We start from the raw sequence: 22,207 nt of genomic DNA, 5'->3' as shown, positions 1-22,207 counted from the left end.
CCTGCGCGTGTCATGCGATCTGTCAAGGCCATGAAGTCAAGCGTTTGTGAAGAGTCAAAATGCTTGAACAGTAATCAAGGCCAATTACCTGTCATTGCTCTAGTTGACTTTATGGTCAATGCCGCCGTGTTGCGAACGAACATCGGATGACTGCGGAAGCAACAGCTATGATCGCGCTGCATCCCTCCAACACCTTACACTTGATAGGGTTCAAGGCCTGAAACAATGTACGTAAGAAGCATACTCCATCTATGCAAACATTTTTCGTCATCTGGCCACGATCCGGCCTGATAAAGTGTAGGCCTCGTCGGGCATCAAGACGTTCCATGTCAAACCTTTTTTAGGCACAGGAGTATGCTTTCAGAAGCCCTCACTTACCGACACGATAGTTTTGACTTGATCAAATGGCCCGCAGATCATCCTACTTAGGTTGTAGTATGTTATGTTGGATCTATGGGGTGGAAGCGGCGTGTGGAGTGAATGATACCAGCTGTAGCGACCAATGTAAATCACAAGACCCAATGCCATTGAGTACTATATGGAACCTACGCATTGCATTGGACCCTAGCTACCTGGCTTTCCAGGTTCTCACTCTTCCTCATCATCGAGATGCTCACGACTACGTAGCATTTGCAACATGGCGTCGAACCCGTGCTTGCGAATGTTCTGTACCTGCTCGCTACTCAATACGACCGGGTTGTCCTCGAGTCGGTCCCGATGAACATGCTTGACTTGCTTCTTTGGCTTTGTGTCTAGCTGGGATGGCAAGACCACCATTGCTATTCTTTTTTTGAGTGGCGCCTCAGACTCATGCGGCATGGTGCATGTCTCTAGTGGAATCGAAGACTCCGAGGCGAAAGAGGCTGCGAGCGGATTACTGGTCATAGTCTTACTCCATGCCTCTCGCAAAGACATGCCCAAGGCAAGCGCGACGTATCGATTAACGCTGTTGCCAATAATCTTCATTTGTTGGAATGGAGAGCCTACTAGAACTTCATCGTCTGGAAATCCTTGAGCACGTCGGCATTCCATTAAAGTAAGAATCCTGTGCTCACACCAGTGGAGCACTCGGCCTGTCTTTGCGCACCGTGGACAGAGTACTGTGATGACGGTAGGCATTAGCCGGTCGGCATAGACACGAGAGAATGACTTGCTGCGAATCTTCTTTGCTAGAGGACCCAAGCGCTGGAAGTAGGCTTGGGGCTCACCACCAGAGATGCGACCTTCTGCTACCGCAAGTGCTAGCGATTGACCAGCAGGGCGTGTAGGGATTAGAGCGATACGGCTGCGACTAGCTCCACTCTCATTTAGTGGGGTACGGTGGTCTGGGAAGGCAGGACATAGCTGGACCTGGGCGTCCCCGATGCTCGGAAGATCCGCACAAGAGTCTGCGATGGTCGTACATTGGAAAGGTGTCCAGTCGTTACGCCTTGTGCCGAATGAAAGGCCGTTCGCGCATCGTCCCAAGGACCTGAGACGAAATTCCGTCGAAGCTGGATGGTCATGAGTGTGAGGTGGCGTGGGTAATGGTTGTACGCCTGGAGCTGAGGCGACGATGAAAAGCCTACTTCTCTGCTCGGAGCTGCCCACAGTCCAAGCATCCATCAGAAATTGCTGAACCTGATAGCCCATCGCCACTAGCGTAGCCAGCATTTGGGAGAACACGTTCTGCTTCTTGTCTACGCCCATACTCCTCGTCATGCTAACAACGTTTTCGAGTATCAAGTACGTGGGCACGTAGAAATCGACGTATGCGAGTACACTCGCGACCATAGATGCGTTCTTCAACGACTGCTCGGAGTATTTGTTAGTCTGGAGGTCCGAAAATCCAGGACATGGGCTTCCCGCACTGATCACGTCGAGGTCGCCGACTCCAGCAACGTCGTCGCAAGCTGCGCCCTGTATGGCAGATGCTAGATAGTCGTCCACAGATCCGAGGTAGTACTTCGCGTCCGCATGGCGTGCATTCGCACGATAACTATGCAGAGCATGTTCCGCCCAATCCACAGCATACTTGAAATCGACCGCTCCGCCATCTTCGAGCCCGCGGTCGAAGTTGCCACCACCACAGAAGATACCCAGGCCCCTGAGCTTAGGTCGCGGTCTTCTAGGATCCCAGCCTTGGTTCAATGGTGGTGAGACGAGTTTTATGGACTCTGGCCTTCGCTCGCCATCTGAGTCAATGGGCTTCGAGCGGAGATAGTAGCAATCGCCTGCCCCATTACGATCATACGGAGCAGGAACATGCTCATCGAGGCCAAGTACCAGCATATAACACTTGCGTGCGATACTGGAAGGTGTGATTCTGCGGTACTTGTCGGAAAAGGAGAGTTCATTCTTCCTAGCCGCAGGCTCCTCGATGTCCCTGCTCACGAATAGTCGGATGAGAATCCGGTGTGTAGCATGGTCAAAATTGACGATCTGTGCAGGCTCAAGGAAGTCCGCACGGCCTATCGAAGCCTCTGACTCGGTCTCATTATTGCTATCATTGGACGGTACACCATCGACAGGCGAAGCGGTTCCACCAGCCAGCAACACCAGCACCGTGTCGCCTAGCCGGTACTGGGCAAGACAGTCATCCCATGCGCAGATTGGCTTGCTGCATAGACAAGTATAATCAGCATCGTCAATAGTCTCGAAACTATAGTGGTCGTCCTCATGCACCGTGCGGAACTTGCGACGCACGAACAGAGTCGTCGCGCTAGATGGATCGATTACATTCCACGCCAGCTTGACTTTAGCCAAGACAGAGTGAAGTGGTATAGCTTCTTTTCGGCAGCTGCAATTGTCGGATAAGAACAGCTCATTAGGAAATGGGTAATTAGAGGCCGCTCCAAGAGTCGTGTCGGATGGTCTGTATAGCCAGAGCACGTCGAGAACAGCCTCGCCGCTCTTTTCGTTCTGGCGCACCCGCTGGACGTAGGCATACCAGACGTCATCAGAAGATTTCCAGTGTCCATCAACGTCGGGCTCGATTGCCACCACATCCCCGGCTCGCACGTCTAGCGGGTCCGGACTATTCGATCGTCCAGGCGAAAGACTTTGCGGTGTAGGAAGTGCAGCGATTCCGACTCCGTTCTCATGGCTCCACGGAGTCAATTGGTGCCTGGCTTTCAGTTGCTGAACTTTGGCGCGGATCTCGGAATTGGTGACTTCAATTTCGACGAGCTTCCTGGCAAAGTACATGTCCTGGAAGCATCTGCGTACGAATGGTGTAACAACCGTTTTTGTGTGTATGCTGTCTCGTGCTGGGATCGCGTCTAGCCGCAGAGGATCGACCTCACTCCAGATCGGATGCTTGCCTAGCTCGACCGAAGCGATGCTATAGCATTCCTTGTGTAGGAAGCCAATATTGGCGGCTACAGAGGTCCTGAAGTTTTCGAGGTTGCCGCAATCGGCGTGCCACTTCGCGAAGCGGCTGTCTCTCCCATGCACTGACCTCAGCCAGGTTGCAAATTGGCCATCTCGTTTGAAGTGATCAAGCGTCACACACTCGGTCTCCAGCAAATAATCCGCAAAGAACCTCGTGAACTGCACAAGCCAAATGAATGGTTGGTAGAAGCGAGTGTACTCCGTGGACGGCACACCCAATCGATACCATACATTTATATGGCTCGCAAGCTTGCTCTGAATTGTGATACTCTGTTCAACTGCCGGATCCATGGAATCTTCTCCATAACCAGCAATGGCCATGACATTGAAGTGGACTCCTTGCACCCATCGCTGCTCCTGTCCACAGGAAAGAATGCCATCGAATACATACGTTTCGCAGCCGTCTCCATAGCGCAGGAGTCGGTCCAGCGTAACAAGCTCGCCACGATACCTAGCATTGCCCCTCACGTCGTCCGGCTTGTATATGCTGAAATGGCCAAGTTCGCAGTAGACATACTCCGGTGGCTCCAGGGCTTCTGCATGAAGTTCACCATGCGCTTTTAGAAGATCCTTGAGTGCGTCTCGTTCCGAGCTGATGGGTGGATGCGAGTCACCACCTTCGTAGGCCGAGAGAGGGTATGCGGGTCCTGGGCAAACTATATGGCTCAATTTTCGTCGCTTGGTCGACTCCGAAGACTTGTAGTGGAGTGCGGAATTGCTTGGTCCAGATTTTGGGATCGTTTGTGTTGGTGTCTCCGGTATATCGCTATCTGTTCGCACCCGCTTGTACATAGTGTTTGCTACGCTGACGCCTACCTGCGAGGCAGGTACGTAGTCATCTGCATTATAGCCATCACGATATCGAGGTGGCTTGCGGGTAGTCCTTCTCTGGACACCCGCTGCTTGAGATGCGGGTATGTACCTGTTCGGGTCATAGCCAGACCGATCTCGTGGTCGCTTGCGCATACTTGGACGCCGTCAAAGTTGTTAGTGGACCTTGCAAGGGCAATTCCGTACAGAAAACGACAAAGATGTGCGGTGGCTGGAGGTGAGTTGAGGTTGGAGGGAGGGAAGCGGGGGCAGTGCACCGACAAGAAGCAAGGCGATTGTCATCCTCACAGCATTACCTTTCATAGAGCCGCTTCGTAGGTCTCGAACTGTAAGTGCTCGCAGGTTGTGTTGAAGATACATGTTTGATGAAGATTGGTGGAGCAAAGTGAAGAGGAAAGAAGAGTATTGAAGGTAGAATGATGAAGCGAGCTAGCTCGAGCCAAGCTCCATGTGACGTCCATGACACGACGCGACTATAGTTCTGCTAGCTTGTCTAAACAATATAAAGCAGAGACATGGGCCATAAAAAGTTTCTAGTGCAGACAGCAAGTGCTGTAACGCCAAACACCACGCTTACAAGATAAATCCAAGCATCCAGAATAACATCACCACTCACTCAATCCACATCCCATCCCTTACGCGACATCACTTGCACGCTTTCAGCTTCACTTGCGAGCGCCACAAGCCTCACTGGACTCCGCAGTGGCACACCGAAGTCGTCCTCTTCCCATTCATCCAGCTCGTTGTATTCGCCATATGCAAGATCATCGGCGTCGAGACTTTCCAGGTTGAAGCTTCCAGGTACTCTTTTCGTCCCAGCAGGACTTTCGTAGACGAGGTAACTGCTAAACCCCATCGCACCACTAGTGAAACGTGCTGCAATGCGAAGCATGATGGCGACTAGTTGGGCGGGAGGTCCGAGAAAGACTGCGCATGCTTTCTTTACTAGTGCTGATGCGATGTTCTGCTGTTGTTGTACTGAGGCGCGAGAGGCTAGTGTGGCGATGGAGGAGTTAGATGATGTTGATGATCGAGGCGGTGATGTCTGACGTGGGTAGAACGATGTCGTGCCACCGATTGATCGACGAGCCAGGATGCGGGCTTGTATCGCAGCGTACGGGTCCTCGGCACTCCTTTGTCGAATCAAGGGCATTATCTCGTGGCTTTCGTCGGATGGCTTTACTTTCAAAGGCTCAGAAATGCTCTCATGTGACTGAGCTACCGCTGCAATCTCTCCGGACGCTACGGTTTGTTCAGATGAGATTTCGAGCTCCGTGTTCCGTGCAGGGCGATTATTGGCGGGCGCTGAATCTTGCCCTCTATCGGCCGTTTTTGGCTGCTCCGCGTCAATTCGCTTTCCCTGCATCAATGCTACAGGTGAAGCATTATTGGCAAGATCAACGGTGTGAGTATATTCATCGGCGACCGCACTGGCTTCTTCGAACACGTTCGCTCCATGTTCAGCAGGCTCAGAGGTATCGTTTAACCCTGCGCTCGAATCAGGTGGCGAAGGTGGCATGTCCGTGGGCACCTGCTGGACAGAGCGTAGCCTTTCTGGGTTCAAGCGAGTCGTATGGGCTATGTTGATCTGGTCAAGCTCGTCTAGGAACACGCTCGTCCGCAGCTTCGAGGGAGTGATTGTTGATGCGGCTTGCAACGGTGCAGTAACAGATCTCATACCAGCGAGGCCACTCGGCCGCGAAGGCGTGGAAGGTACAGTACGTTTCGCCTCCTCAGCAGATCTCTCATGATCTTCAGCTGTGTCTGTATCATCATCCGAACTTGCATCGCTTGTTCTCCTCGAGCCATCGCTGTCCATCTGCAGAGGCTCTTCACCATCCTCAGGCCGCCAACTGAATCCGCGCTCTAGCCTCCACTTCTTGGCCGGTCCATGGCTTCGTCTGCGCGTTTTCTTCCTAACATCAAGCTCTTCTGCGGTGGGTAAAGCCTCTTCTTCCCCTCGATTGAACGGACAAGCGGTGCGCTCATAGAACAAGACCTTCGCCAGGACAACCTTGAGCTCTTCCACTTTCTCCAGATCCTCTGGTGTCTCACCTGGCAGGTCGACACGGTAGTAGGTATCTGGTAAGACTCGCAGAGCGAATCTGCTAACCTTGTCTACACACCAGCACTGTGAGCGCGGCAAGATCGCGTGCAGCAGGCTACCGGAGTGCAAGAATGCCACCGAGCCTGGCACGCGGTATATTTCCAGACCACCAGATGCGAGGGTTCGTTCTGTCGGCGAGGTCCATGACAGCGAGCCTGAGCCGGACGAAAGCGCTGCTCGCGGTGAGGAAGAGCTGCTGGGGCGCGACGAGCAGCTGAACTTGACGATGGTAGCCCTTGGGTGTACATACAGTGTCTCAATATCGCCCGTTGCACCAATCTCCGCCGTTGCTCCCGTCCGAGATGTTGTCGCAATTTTCGACGGCACGGTGAACGATCGATTCAGAGCTACACGGCGTGGAGTCTCAGGTGTGACCGGGGCTGTGTTTGCCATATTGATAGTGTTGCAGCCAACATAATACGAGCCGATCTATTGGGTGGGTAGATCTCGCTCAGAAGGCAGTGTAGCGATATCTGACCAGAGGCCGCCTAGACCTCTGTAGCCATACCGCAAGCTGACTCCTGGCGCGTCTCGTTACGATGGGATGATCGCCATCGGAATGTGATGTGGCTGCTCGGGTGAGAGTGTGATCGGCACGCGTGGTCTGTGACTGCCGGCGTGCCGATGCCGTCCGCTGCAGGGCTGAATGCGGGGTACATACTGTACAGTATCATGGCAATAACAATTGGCGTATATAAATGCACCTGAACATTCAACTCGAAGCCTGCCCTACACACCATGGCGCACGAGCCTGCTGTACTGCATAGTCAACGTAGATGGCCGAGATAGGCAGGCACGCATCATCTTGTAGCTTTTCCAAATGCTTCGCGGACCGATCTAGCTTCCGCCCCGCAATCTATGCCGCGCTACGTCAGCGCTGTCCGAACATTTCAAGCTGGGAGGAAGGCTGGATGACTTCTCGCATAGTAGAACATCAAGCATATCCGCTTTGCTGAAATCCTGGACGCCATGGCTTCAAAAAGTGGCTTCGATGTGCAGCAGCTGCTGGAACAGCTACACACGTCCTTCGAGCCCAATGCGATGCTTCGAGGCGCACAGCTCACCTTCGTTGGTGCAAACCGGGCACTACAGAACCCAGGCCTCTTCACGTCCTCCCATTACCGACAAGCTGCCCTTGCCGTGGTCGCCGGTCTTGCTATCCGTCTAATCGTCACCCTCCCTACCTTTGGCATACGCATGCTCATTCGCTTCATCGGCCTTTTCACGGATTTGGAGCACTCAGCCTGGGACGAAGATGTGGTCGAAGGCATTGAGTTCATAGAGCACTCTGTTCTGCAGGTGCCGTTCTTCTTGATGAGCTTCATACGGTATCTGAGCCCTGCCATGGACGAAATGTTCATGAACAGCTTGGCTTGGGTAGACCAGACGTACGTCCAGAAGCACAAACAGGACGATCCGAATCAGCTACGTGCTATGTACTACCCAAGTCTGCACATGTACAACCAGCAAGGAGCACAGCATCAAGGCAAAGACCCGCATCAGAAGAAAGATCCGTACCAAGCAGTTGCAGCATTTTTGCAACGATTTGGAAGGAAGGCAGCATTGTCTTTGGGCATCTACCTGTTGTCTTTCCTGCCATATGTTGGACGATTTGTCTTGCCTGCAGCGAGTTTCTATACGTTCAACAAGGCCGTTGGCTTCACGCCGGCCATTATCGTCTTCAGCACTGGCCTCTTCTTGCCCAAGAGGTACCTGGTCCACTTCTTGCAAAGCTACTTCTCGAGTCGGAGCCTGATGCGTGAGCTGGTGAGTTCGGTACGATGGTTGCGATATTAGAGATAGAGATGCTAATAATGATAGCTCGACCCTTACTTCTCCCGCATACGATACAACCCTCAGCAAAGACGGGCCTGGTTCCAAGATCGTGAGGGCGTCCTATATGGCTTCGCTCTTACATTCTACATGTTCTTACGGATACCGCTCTGTGGTGTCTTGATCTACGGCATTGCAGAAGCCAGCACGGCATACCTCATCACGAAGATCACTGAGCCACCTCCAAATCCGCAGGACGCGAAGGCAGTCGAACAATTCAAGAGCGAGGACGTGAGGTGGGAGAACAAGCAGAAGTTCTTGAGCTTGCCTATGGACGCACTTGACCGCATGAATGTTAGGGCGAAGAGTCGAGAGGAGGAGCGACCAGACAACGTTGGAGACATGAAGGGACGAAAATTCACATAGCGAGACTGTGACTATCGCTATGAGGACAGTCTTCGACACCCTCGTAACACCATCGAGGTAGGCAGGTACAGGAAAATATATACGTTTAAAATCATCTTCTGTCGAGGATTGCCCCGCAACGCGAGGGAGCTTCAGGACGCCAACGACATTTATGCTCCGCCATGACAGCTCGAGCTCCATCACCTCGAGGCAAACGACCTGCCGCGTTCTATCAGCCAACGCGTCTCTTATCGCGTTGCTCTTACTCAATGGCAGATCACGGCTTCAAGCAACAGACCTCTTATCACCCGTAGCTTCATGTTGTACCCCGCTCACGCCCAAGGTAAGGCGAAGATGCTCGTGAATACTCTCCTTCTTTCCGACAGTACCCTCCATCATCGCACCCTCCTCTCCTTCTTCGTCGTGATCCGAGCAACCTCATCAATATCTACCAACAAGCACAGCAACTGACGCAACTATGCCAAAGGAAGGTCTTCGATATGCTGCGAAGGTCGACCTAACCAAGGATGCTGGGAAAGAGCCGTTCCTACATGTAAATTACCCATCAAGGTACGGCGTAGAGACAACATGAACTGACAATCACAACCTAGAATCGATGGCACCCAGACAGTAAGCTCGAAATTGCAACCACTACCTTGATGATAGCTTTGACAAACCCAACCAGTCCCCTTTTGCGGCACGATCAAGAACAACGAGACGGTCAAGATTGAATGCGTAGACTGGACCGGAGGACAGATCGGCAACAACGACAGTGCAGACGACGTTCGTGATGTCGACCTCACTCGTGTGCACTATTTGACAGGCCCGTTCGAGATCGAGACGGCAGAACCTGGCGATGTCTTGGTCGTCGACATTCAGGATGTCCAGCCTCTTCAGGACTCGCCATGGGGCTTTACTGGCGTCTTCGCGAAGGAGAATGGTGGTGGCTTCTTGGATGAGATTTATCCTAAGCCGTAAGAACTATGCTTCAGCTGCGTGTGGCGAAAGGTACAAGCATCAACTAATTCGTGATATGCAGAGCAAAAGCAATCTGGGACTTCGAAGGCATCAACTGCTCCTCCCGCCATATCCCAGGCGTCCGCTTCGCCGGTCTGATTCACCCTGGTATCCTCGGCTGCGCACCCTCTCCCGAAGTACTCAAGACGTGGAACGATCGTGAAGGCCAGCTTATCAAAGAGTGCAGCCACATGGGCCGCGACGTTGCCCTCCCGCCAAACCCACAAAGCGTCCACGTCGGTAGCGGTGGAGACGATATCAAGGAGAAGGTCGGCAAGGAGGGTGCTCGAACCATCCCAGGTCGACCTGAGCACGGTGGCAACTGCGATATCAAGAATCTGTCTCGAGGCTCGAAAGTCTACCTACCCGTACACGTCAAGGGTGCGAAGTTCTCAGTCGGTGATCTGCACTTCTCCCAGGGCGACGGCGAGATCTCTTTCTGCGGTGCTATAGAGATGGCAGGATGCATTACCATCAAGTTCAGTGTCATGAAAGATGGAATGAAGCATCTTGCCATGAAGTCGCCAATCTATATTCCTGGACCGGTCGAGCCGCAGTTTGGACCTGGGCGGTACATCTACTTCGAGGGATTCAGTGTGGATGAGCACGGCAAGCAGCATTACCTCGATACTACTGTGGCGTACAGACAGACGAGTCTGCGGGTCATTGAGTACCTGAGGAGATATGGTAAGTTTAAAGTATTGCAAATCAATGTGGTTCGATCGATCGCTAATTCGACTGCAGGGTACGATGACTACCAGATATACCTTCTCTTGTCGTGCGCTCCGGTCCAAGGGCATGTGGCGGGCATTGTGGACATTCCCAATTCCTGCACGACGATGGGTCTGCCAATCGATATCTTCGACTTTGATATTAGGCCAGAGGCACCGACGGGAAAGCGAGACCTAGGTAGCTGTGCGTTTGCCAGTTCGTAGAGGAAGTCTACAAATCTGTATTGAGCACCTCATATCGATATCCGACATTTCAATGGAGCACGGGAAATTTCCGAGCATCATGCAATTGCCGAAGATATGTACATCGCTACCAGTGCTGTCCACCCAAATCCATTGCCGTCGCTTCATCATGCTCTTGCATATCCATTCACGTGCAGTCATAATCGACCATCTATTTAGCGTAATTGAATCGCTCGTGACCACGCTTGACGAACCTCATGGGCACCTTATCCTTCCTCATCTGGATCGTGATAATGGTCATCATGCCATGCATCAGCAAATCCCTCGCTCGTGCATCAGCCTTATCCCACGCCTCGCGCTTCTTCTCGGCGGTGGCGGTTGCAAACTCACTCTCCGGCAAGTACATGCTGGTGTCCAGCTCTACCGACCACGTCTTGAAGATCACGGCGATGACAGCCAGGATCTCGACTTGTGCGAAACGTCGTCCGAGACAAGACCTGTAGCCGTCACTGAAAGGCACGTACGCACCCTTCGCAGGCCGGAACAGGGATGCTGCAGTGTCGGGACGCTTGTCAGGCCCATCGAAATCCAGACCTTCTTCTGCAGCATAAGCCTGCTCTTCATGTTTCTCATGGTTCCCGTCCATCTCTACGAGCCAGCGCTCTGGTCTGAAATCAAGCAGATCCTCTTCAGAGGTATGTGGCCAGTACTTTGGATTGCGATGCAGAGCAGCGGTGTTAATCGTTATGTAGCAGCTACCGGGCACTGTCACATGGCGTCCTCCGACCTGTAAGCCCTGCGGTTGACCCTTAGGTGTGCTCTTGGGAATGCCAATGACTGGTGGTATAAGTCGCAGCTGCTCGTTCATGACAGCTCCGCACATGCTACCGAACAATTTCGGCACATCTTCATCATAGTCCCACTTGGTCGCCGGACGATCGCCAAGAATATCATCGAGATCTTTCTGAAGTCGACGTTGAGACTCAGGATGCATTGCCAAGTACAGTAGAGAGAAGTGGATGGTGTTGGCAGCAGTCTCATGCCCAGCAAGAGTAAAGACGAAGGCATTACCGAAGATCTCTTCGTCCGTGAAGAGTTGCTTTCCAGGCTTCCCAGAATCAGATTTCCCATTCGATGTAATACCTGCACCCTTCACTAGTGCTCCCATCAGATCTAGACCTTCGCGCGAGTCGGCGCCTGTCGAGACCTCGTTGCGCTTCTCATCGTAGAGATCTCGCATATACTGGCCCCACTCTTTGAACGCCTCGTTGGCAGTCTTGTGAATCTGCAGTGGCGAATTGGACAATAGCCATCGAGGAGTGAGCATGACAACGATAATGTTCTCGAGCAGCAAGCTCAACGCATCCTTGAATGATAGAGTGTGACCCTTTGGTATCTCGGCCTCAGCTTCCTCATGGGGCCATGGAAGTCGCACGCCAAACCCGGCTTTACTGATAACGTGGAGACTAAGACGCATTGCCTGTCCAGCAATGTCCCAGATTGGGCCGCTGGAAGTAATTTGCGGTGAAACCCAGCCAGCCATCATGCTCTTGGCTTGATGAAGAGACTCCACCCAGACCAGATGGTTGTTCTTCTCCGTGAACGGCGGGCTTGTGATCTTTCTGTGGTGGCGCCAGTTCGCGCCTTCCGTAGATACTACGTTTTTGCCATAGAGGTCGACGGATGAGTACATCCATATGGGCTTCGGAAAGTCGTTGCGGCGGGTGGTGATTTGACTAATTGCCTCGGGGTCGGCAACATAGAGTGTGTTGGCGCCGGGTGCAACGATGAGGAAAACATCGCTGTTGAGATCACGGAACGTATCATACAGCTTATCCCAGATGAAGTCCGGAGTCAAGTAACTGATCGCAAGTTTAGCATGTCGATTCAAGAGTAAATTTACATGTTCACGACTCACTCGATCCATGTGGTTGTATATGCTGCAGGCAGCGCCTTGATGAACGGCAGCCACAGTCGATGTGTGACCAGCCACGCTCGATTGAACGTGTACACAGGCGTACCTATTCGCCACGAGTCAGTACATAAGTGGAGCATCGCACATCCATGGTCGACCTAAGATGGCAATCGTGCTCGTACTCACAGAAGTATGGTATGCCGGATTGCTTTGCAGCTGCGAGGTTGATTCTGAAGCAGCGGTACGTATTGACTCCGTATGCAATGATCAGGCCAATGAACGCCAGCAACGCGTAGGACAGCATCGTCGCGAAGTATGCGGTTTGGAGAGTCAGCGATGTGGCGTATTGCAGACCGGTAGGTGGCGGGTGCCAAACTCAGTACGACACTGCAATAATGTAAGCAGCAGGACGCACAGCATTAACGAGGCCCGCCTTGACTTTTGATCGGCTCTTGGTCTTCCACAAAGGGTGAACGCAAAAGATTGTATAGTGCTGTCTAATGTATCTCGCTTACAGTACCGAATGACACCTTGCCTACCGAGCGTCTTTCGATGATGACGAACCTCGTTTACTGGCGAAATATGAGGGGTGGATCACCCATCAATTGTGCATAACACGCCGGGATCCGGACTGCTGCAAGCAATATTCACGATAACCGAGCTCGTATCGCAGGGCTAGTACGGGAGGTCGGTTGTAGGGTTTGACGGGTGCTGCGTGATTTCGGTCTGCTCAATACCGTTGTCCCTTCTCATCTGAGGAATGGAAGAGATCTCAATAACGCAAACATGACGTTAGAACGCCGAGGCCTTCGGCAAGGTTTGGTGCCGAGTGGTAGACGACGGGGGTCCTGCTAACCAGAGTTTGGTCTCTTTTGCTTGTTCTTATTGAACTCTGGTTATCGAAGAGGTGGCTGTGACAAGCAGATCTCGTAAGACGATCAGCAGCCTTCGCTAGCGAAGCGACCGTGAGCCTTCTAGCTGTCGATCATGCAGCCGCGTTGACCTGCAAACTGAAACGCCAGGCCTTCACGAGCACCTCGCTACCGATAATGCGAGACGACCTCGTGCCTTACACATTACTGGAACAGCAGGGATATACGCAATATATGGCTCATCTTGAGTCCAGCAAATGATCTGACTCCCACTGCGTCCGTCCACTATACCGCTTCGCAGCTCCCTCTCCAAGCGAGCCTTCCTCCAAGGGCTTTCCCAGGCGATGTCGTAGCGAGGGCTGCCGTTGTAGCGGTGCAACCATGCCCAAAGTCAATCAGCATCCGAGAGCCGACTATGGTCCTGGCAAGACCGCCTTGCACACAATTTCCTGAAGCACATAGACGAGGCCACTGACTGCTTATCAGACACACTGCCATCCCGCCCACTCAATATAGCGCACCGTGCGGGCTGATGCGTGTTGCAGAACAGTCTGAGGTTTGCACGTGAACTCACTGGGCCTTCGGCACAGACGTGCACTTCACACTTCAACCCTTGGCAACTTCAGCAAGATATGATCGACCCTCTCCCTTGTATCCGAACCCTACTTCTTCCTCCTTTCCGTTAACATACTCATCGACCTTTATCGACCTCATAGCCACACTTACCGCATCATCACTAGCAATGGACATAGCAGCCTGCTATTGTGTCCATGATCCCACAGTGGCAAAGACAATAATAGCACCCAAGCAGCTTTTCTACGATGCCTTCCTACAGTCGCTTTCGGACGACATCTCTCGATACTTGGCGACCCAGGACCTGTCCAAGTGTTGTGCATTATGTGCCCTCCGAAAGGCAAACCTACATACCGTTCAAGCAATACAGCAATATCAGCTAGCTAGAGGTTCGGTTCAGGACATCAGCTCATCGCCGTCAGTTCAAATGGGTAAGAAGGCCGCAGAGTTCGGATATCGAACGATCACTAATGTCGAGCAGACTTCAAAAAGCGGTCCTCGGAAGCCAGCAACTCGTATGGAACGAAGTCGTCGAAACGATCGTCACGACCATGAGAGGCAAGCAATGGACGAAATGGCCGGACTGTTCGCGAGCGTGTTCCGTCGCCCCATTCCAGCCGGCATCTGGCACCACCTACAGCCTAGTGAACAGCGAGTGCTGCACGACTTCTGCTCCGTCGTGTCTTACGAAGTCGGAGTGTCTGATTCAGTGCGGCCACGCTGGACTCAACAAGATGCCTTGAACTCGTTGCAGCTGCGCCGATGCAAACCATCTCTTCACCGGCAGCCCGGGCCTGGATCAACCAACTGTTTGCCGTCAGCCGATCATGTGGGACTTGCGCAATGCAAGCTCTAATTGGCCCTCTTGAGCCATACCCATCTCGCGAAACAGCACTCGCGAGAACGAAGGGTGGGTAACGTCAGCCCTGCATCTGAAACTCAACCTGAGACTCGTAGCCACATCCCTTCGACGTAGTTGGTAACATAATGACCAGGGATAGTGAACCCCGTCCCTATCCGTCCCATGGGAACGTCAACTATACCGACGCCGAGCGCAGCGTATGATAGAACACAGAATCAGATCTGGAGAAGCGCAAAGTTTAATGAAATGCACTAGCGTATGTAGATTGTCACGAGAGAACTCGTTCACGTGCACAATTGCACCTAGTAGCCTAAACAACAACCAGCCCCCAAAATGCGCAAGGGGATATCATCGCGCTACAAGCAACAAATCAACCAGAATGCCGTCATAGCTCCTCGCCACCGTATGCACCAAGCCCTATCATCCTGTCCGATGGTCCTGATCGTGGACCAGGAGAAGCCTCATATCAGGGTAGGTACAAGCACATCTCCATCCACATCTCTGATACCATCCACCCAGCCACCACGCCCACACACTCAAGCGAGCACCCACTCAGTCCCCCTCTTCACAAACTTATCCAACAACGTGCCCATATCCGCCAACACAAACCGACAAACATAAAACGCAAAGAACTCGGCTGCGTGCCGAATGCTCAGCTCGAGCCCGACGTGTGTAGGCGAGGAGTGCTTGAGGCCGGGATCTTCCACTTGTCGCGCGATTTGATCTAAACAACCTCTCGTGTCAGCAAGCGGTGTATATTATTATCATGTCCTTGTACATCGCCAAGCGTAACGTTGGTGCCCGACTTTCGATATGCTGATCGACAAATGCACGCCAGACAAGGATGAACGAGCAAGCGATATCCGATGCGGACAGGACGCCGCATCCCTGCCTCGCGTGCATTGCATCGCATGGCATCCTCGCGTGGTCCGCCATACATATCGCTCGGATCTCACAGAAGCAAAATTTGCCGAGCAAGCTGACACAAAAGCGAAAAGCAGGTAAGAGACTTACCGAGTACCTGCACCCCCTCGAACAACCGCGCAAGCGACTCCATATACTCCTTCTGCGGACCCTGAAACGTCAGATCCCTCGCGTCCCTCTTCTGCCCTCTTCGCTCCACCGGTACGAAGGTGGTCATTGGAACCGAGGGCATTATTGGCTGGTCTTTGCTGTCCATGCCGCTGTTCTTGCCGGGCTGATGGTGGGTATTGGAGTTGCTGTTGCTGCTTGTGAGGGGCGTGGTGGAGTTTTTGCTGCGGAGTTTGCGGCCCCAGGAGGTGAGGTAGGATTTGCCTTCTTTGGTCTTTGCGTTCTTGTCGTGCGATCCGGAAGTTGTGTCGGTTGCTTGGCCCGGATTACTTGAGTTGGACGGATTGCTCATGTTGTTGTTGGTGGCGGCGTCCTTGAACATGCCTGTGACGCCGTGCACGCCAACGTCACTGCCTAGCTTTTTAGAGAGTGCAGCTTGTACACGCTCCATTACTTCCTCGAAGCTTTGGAGTTCCACCATGACTGCGTCTGCATCGTAGGTATCGACTCCTGCTAATCGGCCGAGTGCAGCGGTGAGAAGATCGCAATTGGCCACCTTTTCTTCCACAGACTTCAATTTCACACCTCGAGTCTGCCATACTTCTCGCGGCACGAAGAGTCGCGTCGTCACGAACCCACCACGAGGATGCGTGAGCGTCGACGCCATGGCACGCATGAGCCAGAATGGCCGAAGCAGGAACGACTCGGGACACGGCTCAAGTCCGAGTGGCGCGCCAGCGGATGGCGACTTCGGTGAGCGCGGCGAGGTCGGGCTCTGCAGATTGGACAGCGTAGTGTCGAACAGATACGCGCCGCCAGCCTGCTGAAAGCCAATAGCACCAGCGTCGAAGGAAGAGAACTTGGCGCGCTGCGAGGTAAAAGGATGCTCATCACCTCGTCTTCCAGTCAAAGGCATGAAAGTCGAGCTCATAGGCGTTGCAAGCGATGGGATCGACTCATCAGGCGATGAGAGCAGAGTGCTATGCTGATCGCGCAAGCTGACCGACGACTTATTCTTACGGAAAGGATTGAGTCGGGCAGAAGGCAGCTCTCCAGGCATCTCGTCCACACTTCTTCTCTGCTCGTTTACTGTTGCCGTCGTGGGCCGAATCGTCGAGTCGACTGCCGCCGAGCGCATGTCTAGCGATGGAGGTGAAGTGAGGATGTGCTCATGCTGGAGGTCTGATTGAGAAGGTGACAGTACGGCGCCGAACTTGAAATCTCTGTTGAGGGGATCCTCGCCCTCATCATCTCGTGGCTGTGGGCTCGGCGAGTGGTGAAAGGTTGAAGCACGTTTGCGCGCTTCCGACTTGGACGAGGTCTCGATCTTCAATTGCTTCAGATTATTCTGACCGGAAAGTCTGCGCGCCCTGACCGAAGAAAGTCTGCTGCCACTTGTGCTCGGCGGGCGTGGCAGAGCAGTATTCGGTGGTGGTGCTTGGAGTGGTGGGAAGTCACCTTTCGCTTGGGGCACCACAGGCTCGATCACTTCCTCCGGCTCTTCCATCAGGGCCCCTCCGAGAGCGTCCTCAGCGACGGTCGACAAGGATGTCGCAGCTGTGGTTCGATCGACCGACGCTTGTGAGCTTTGCCAAGTGCTACGTGAGTAGCCACTCGAATCCGACTGTCGCGGCAGAGCAGATTTCGTCGACAGATCAAAGTTGAAGCCATGCGCATAATCGTTCGTGATTTCATCCAGCAGCCTCTCTTCTTCCTCATCGTCCAAATCCTGATGGAGCGAGTTCGGCGGATGGAACTCATTTGTGGGTGACAACACTTCTTGTATCGCAGAGCTAGGCACAATGATGGATTCTTTTGCCGCATGTCGGTAAGCGGTATTCCGCTTCCCGTGAGCCTCTAAGTCAGGTTCCAGGCCTTCGCCATATGCCGCTTCGACAGCATCATCGAATGCTGCATCGAAATCCGGATCGGTGTCACCACTTTTCGTGCGCAAGTGCTTCCGTCGAGGACCGTCCTGCGAGAAAGAATGAACCGACGATGCGCACGACGAGCCGCTTTCGTCAATAGTATCGAGCCATGAACCAGCGGTCTCATTCGCATCTGGCTGATCATGCGCGACATCTCGTGGTGCTTCTTCGGAAGTCTGCTGCTCTGGATCCTGTGGCCAAGCCGCTTCCACTTCTGGCTTCAGTTGAGGCGAGGGCTTGCGTGGCGATAGTGGCGCAGGCATATATTTGCTCTGCTCGGCTTCGGGCAAGAAGAGCGTCTGCTGCACGACTCTAGACGAGCTTGCGGGCTCATCAGGCGAAATATGCGCATGCAATTGCTCGCGATCGCTGCTTCCTCGCCCGTATGCGCCCTCAGTGTTCTGCACAGCCTCCATGGTCCGCGAGAAGAAGTTATCCCCATCCTGCTCCGGATACGATAGTCGTGGGACATCCACAACGCGAGTCGTAGTGGTGGTCCCTATCACCGCTGAATCCGCAATGCTCTCAGCAATAGGACTGACTGGACCTGGGTAGAAATTGCCAGCATGCACGGCACTATCGTCACTCATAGGCCGCTCCGGAAGTTCCTTCTCATGATCGGAACTCGATGGCCGGCTGTTCTCCAGCTGCTCCAGCTCCTCAATTCGCGTACTATATGTAGTCCTGATATCCTCCAGCTTCCGCTTATCGTCTGCGCCTGAACTTCGCTCCATGACCTGTTGTAGCAGTCTACACGCATCCGTGTACGCTTCTAGTGCGCCCACGAAGTTCTGCGCATTGTCCAGCAGCACAGCCGTGTTCGCCTTCTGCAGAGCTTTGGATAGCATGGCTTTTTTCTCCTTCTCTCGGATCTCTCGTGTCCTTGATCTTCTGCGACTGCTTCCATCGGATGGCCTGTCGTTTTGCTCTCGTCTCTCATGTCTCTCATGTCTTTCTGCTCGACTTTCATATCTGTCATGTCCTTCGTCCTCATTCGTCCGTGGCCGTACAAGTGGTTCGTCTTGTTGTGCTGGTGTAGGCGCAGGTGCGCGCAATTGCGCCGCAGCCGATAAGGGTGCTGTGTGGTTGCGAATCATGACCGGTCTCTTGTCCTTCATCTTATTCCTGGGTGAAATACCGTCGCCAACGAAGTAGTCTTGCATATATGAAGACTGTGTAGATGGTGTTGTCTGAACCGTGGAGATCGTGGACGGTGATGCGGTGTCATTGCTGTGGTCGACGAGTGCTGGTATAGCATGTAGTGGTGGTAGAGCAGTCAAGGACTTTGGCAGATCTGGCCGTGAAGTTCGTCGGCGCAACGCCTCTGGGCTGCCATCGGGCGACAGCTGTCGTTGGCGTGAGCTGAGTTGTCGTCGATTCGGGCTCGCTCGTGGTGAGTGATCTATCGTCGTGCGATTACTTCTTGGTGAGAATTGTGCACCAGCAATACTTTGCAAAGCAGCACCACTGCTCGCTCTATTCCGTCTTTGACCACCTGACGCTGCGCTCGAGTTGGTGGACTGCGACCAGCGGTTAAGGTTGTTCATGCCCTCGCTTTCGGCATGGCTACCAGGATCCACTGCCAAGCTTTGCCTCCGTTTGGGATCCTGCTGTGATATCTGTTCACGGCCGACCCGCAGCGCGATCAGAGACGGTTCGCCTGTTGTCTGAGGCAGCATGGGCGCCGTCGAATTTCGTGCTCCGGTGCTGGACGAGCTGAGGGAGCCAGTCCGCTTAATGGTCACCACGGAGGATGAGGACAGAGAGTTCGATCGCGAAGAGTATCGTTGCTTGTGCAATGCCGCCAGTGGCGCAGTGGCCATCCCGGGAGAGGTGGCCGAGGCTGAGACAGAGGTCGTATTGCTTCCATGCATCATCTTGTCTTTTCTTCCTTCCAACTCGACGCAGCCCTATGCACTTCGCCCACGCGCGTCGTGCGCTTCGAGCACGTTGGCTTCCCGTCTCATGCGCCAGCAACTATCCGGCCAACCGCTGTGTCGATAGCAGCCGGTATGGCGCACAATCTCGTCTTCCTCTCTCCTTCGCCGGCGTATGACAATCCAGGGACCAAGTGTTCCTGGGAAGATCGCCGCCGTCGTGCAACGTCGGGTGCTTCACGCGGCTATCCGCTGTCTCCACAGCCGTCACAGTCGTGAAACGAAGGCCAGGTCCTCTTCTGGTCGTTTGTGCCACCTTGATGCGATACAAAACCTCACTTCATCCCACCCATGGCGATCGCGCGCATACAAGCAAGCTTTTCTTCCTCTTCTCTTCTCCCTTTGCCCTTCACTTTCCACACTTCCCCGAATGCCTCCCGCCTGTATCTGTTATGTCTAGGGCCCAGGCCTAGCGTTCGTCCGAAACACACACGGTCAAAGAGGTCCCCACGTCCAATCAGCTTCCCAATGCCACAGCCCAGTGCGACCCTGCTATATGTCTGCGTCCGTGGTGAAGCACGCACGCACACACGCACAAGATAGGGAACAAATGTCCGTGCCTGGTTCAAAACAAGCCCACCGTGCTGGGAATCCTGGTGGTCGCGGCACGTGGAAGCCACCTCGACGCAATGGCGGAATCCTTCACACCTCACTCTCTCTATATTATTTCCTTCGCGGCGTTGTTTGCCCGCCCTCACACTGAACGCTGTGTATATATCTCACGACAGTCGAGAGCGCAAGTGGTTGCGCAATGCAAGACCGGCGGCCAAGATCAGGGCCAGGACAGGGGTGCAGAACCAAGGGGCGTTCGAGTCGTTCGCGCTGCCGGCCACTTGCCGACCAACGTTCGTCGAAACCTAGTTGAACTATTATGCAAAAGGCATTCGATTGATCAACGCTATCTATCACGTCGTCCTCCCCAATAAAACAAAAGCCCTTGACCGCTTTCTGCCTTCGACGAGCGTCCAGATGGACGAGATAGATGCGCCTTCGACTGCCCGATATGGTTCACGAAAATGCCCGCTCGTGCAGCGCGTGTGCATATCATGCTAGTGGATGGCGTATGGAAGGCAAGGACCGCCTCCTGCGTCTCGCCCAATCAATGCCATACAAAGTACATGGAATTCACGCTCTTGGCATAATTCTGCATAGATAGCCGGATGTAACATCGGTAGATTCAAACCGAACCTCAACGTATCTTTGGTTCTGGTGGCACCTGGACAGCGAAGTTGTCTCGCCGTCGCCTTCACTGACTATCATCGACCAACGGTGAGCTAGAGACAAATAAATTCTCCGTCGCGGGCCAATAGCGCGAAGCCCTTGCACATGCATCTCCAATCACACCGCAGCTTCGTAGAATGATATGCAGGTTGACCAAGCACTTATGCAAGAGCTTCGCTCGTGCAGGCAGGGCTAGGCAGTTACCTACGTATACCGCGTCAAGCTCGTACGATTCTATCTCGAGTCGAGAAGCGATATATCAGTGTGGACGTGGTCGTCCCAGAGCTACATTTCGTCCCAGAGCTACATTATGTCCCAGAGCTACATTCGCGTACTGAGCCCTTGCTACGGTCTCATATGCCTACAGACCTCCATACCACAGGTCATAGCGACGAAGGGTGGATCGTAGTAGTCGAGGACAAGTTGATATGAATACCTACCGAGTACGCCCAGGACCGGACAATCTAGCCACACTACTTGTGCTCTTAAGCAGCGCCTTTGAAATTCCCGACGAAGTGTAGAAGGACCTCCATCCTCTTGTGCGCCTTGAAATGTCTCTGGACCGCTCTCCAGTAAGCTCGCCTCGTCGACATGCTTGGCCACTGAGTGCTTCGACTTCCTCCTCTGACCACCTCCTTCGGACCCACGACTTCAGCAGCAGATTGGCGCTTCTGCAGTACATTAATCCATCCTCGATGTTGGCCTTGGACGATTAGCAAGATCAAAGACAGACTCGTAGTCCTCGGCACCTCTAGTATCTCCAGCCGCCTACGGATCACGGTCCCTAAAGACGGTAGGTTACAATCGGACCGGAATGGCGCCACTATATTTTTGCGCGAGTCGTTGAAGATGAATCCCATCTGCGACCTGGCCTCGGCTGGCTTGTTCCCGGCCTCGCTCAGGACCCTCTGTAGACAAAATCTGCTGTTATCCGCCCCTCTGCTGCCCGACTACCACCTCCCTCGCCCCGCAATGCCCACCAACAAAAGTGAACATGATTCCTGACAAGCCCTGAGCACTCGACGCCCTTCATACCAACGCATCTCGCCACATGCCGGCGTCCCTCCCATCGAACTCGCTGCTGCGCTCAGGTCTAGAGTCCACTGCACAGTGCGCACCAGCCACCATCCAGAGGCACCGCGATCACAAGCACAGCATCATCTGACCCTGCGACGTCCCGCACCTATCGGACGCAAGTAAAAGCTGAAAAGTGAAAAAAGTGAGACGGTAGATAGAAGGGAGGAAAGATTCACTCCGGCTAGATACATATGTACCGATATCCGCTGCCGCCGAGATTCAAGTATAGCAGGTAGTGTTAGTCAAAAAAAAGCAACGAGTCAATCTCTTCCGTTCGTCCTGCACCTACCATTCCTACCTTGGAGTACGCACGTACGCGCGGACTCAGACACACAATGGAGAAAGCGAGGACATTCGCATCGCATTGCATC

At 53.5% G+C, this 22,207-nt stretch overlaps 6 protein-coding genes across 6 annotated transcripts; 2 read left to right on the top strand and 4 right to left on the bottom strand.

The window, feature by feature from the left end:
* Nucleotides 1-588: 588 nt before the first annotated feature.
* LTS14_003602 (uncharacterized protein) lies at nt 589-4,338 on the bottom strand (the record flags this gene model as incomplete). Its single annotated transcript, XM_064836305.1, has 1 exon — nt 589-4,338. The coding sequence occupies one exon, from the start codon at nt 4,336-4,338 to the stop codon at nt 589-591; it is 3,750 nt and encodes a 1,249-aa protein (XP_064696514.1).
* Nucleotides 4,339-4,819: 481 nt separating this feature from the next.
* On the bottom strand, nt 4,820-6,703 carry LTS14_003601 (uncharacterized protein; the record flags this gene model as incomplete). The annotated part of the gene is given in 2 exon segments (XM_064836304.1): nt 4,820-6,545; nt 6,561-6,703. The coding sequence occupies 2 exon segments, from the start codon at nt 6,701-6,703 to the stop codon at nt 4,820-4,822; spliced, it is 1,869 nt and encodes a 622-aa protein (XP_064696513.1).
* Nucleotides 6,704-7,279: 576 nt separating this feature from the next.
* On the top strand, nt 7,280-8,509 carry LTS14_003600 (uncharacterized protein; the record flags this gene model as incomplete). The annotated part of the gene is made up of 2 exons (XM_064836303.1): nt 7,280-8,077; nt 8,132-8,509. 2 exons carry the CDS (start codon nt 7,280-7,282, stop codon nt 8,507-8,509), a joined length of 1,176 nt encoding a protein of 391 aa, XP_064696512.1.
* A 457-nt stretch (nt 8,510-8,966) lies between these two features.
* LTS14_003599 (uncharacterized protein) lies at nt 8,967-10,440 on the top strand (the record flags this gene model as incomplete). The annotated part of the gene is made up of 5 exons (XM_064836302.1): nt 8,967-9,041; nt 9,100-9,118; nt 9,174-9,462; nt 9,528-10,192; nt 10,250-10,440. 5 exons carry the CDS (start codon nt 8,967-8,969, stop codon nt 10,438-10,440), a joined length of 1,239 nt encoding a protein of 412 aa, XP_064696511.1.
* A 190-nt stretch (nt 10,441-10,630) lies between these two features.
* LTS14_003598 (uncharacterized protein) lies at nt 10,631-12,638 on the bottom strand (the record flags this gene model as incomplete). Its single annotated transcript, XM_064836301.1, has 3 exons — nt 10,631-12,281; nt 12,338-12,440; nt 12,521-12,638. 3 exons carry the CDS (start codon nt 12,636-12,638, stop codon nt 10,631-10,633), a joined length of 1,872 nt encoding a protein of 623 aa, XP_064696510.1.
* A 2,539-nt stretch (nt 12,639-15,177) lies between these two features.
* Nucleotides 15,178-19,424, bottom strand: LTS14_003597 (uncharacterized protein; the record flags this gene model as incomplete). The annotated part of the gene is made up of 2 exons (XM_064836300.1): nt 15,178-15,365; nt 15,656-19,424. The coding sequence occupies 2 exons, from the start codon at nt 19,422-19,424 to the stop codon at nt 15,178-15,180; spliced, it is 3,957 nt and encodes a 1,318-aa protein (XP_064696509.1).
* Between the last annotated feature and the right edge of the window lie 2,783 nt (nt 19,425-22,207).

Source organism: Recurvomyces mirabilis (genome assembly GCF_035927965.1).
Source record: "Recurvomyces mirabilis strain CCFEE 5264 chromosome Unknown scaffold_7, whole genome shotgun sequence".
NCBI classification, from domain to species: domain Eukaryota; kingdom Fungi; phylum Ascomycota; class Dothideomycetes; order Mycosphaerellales; family Teratosphaeriaceae; genus Recurvomyces; species Recurvomyces mirabilis.
The sequence above is the reverse complement of the archived record's forward strand: the minus strand, read 5'-3'. Positions and strand labels throughout refer to the sequence as shown.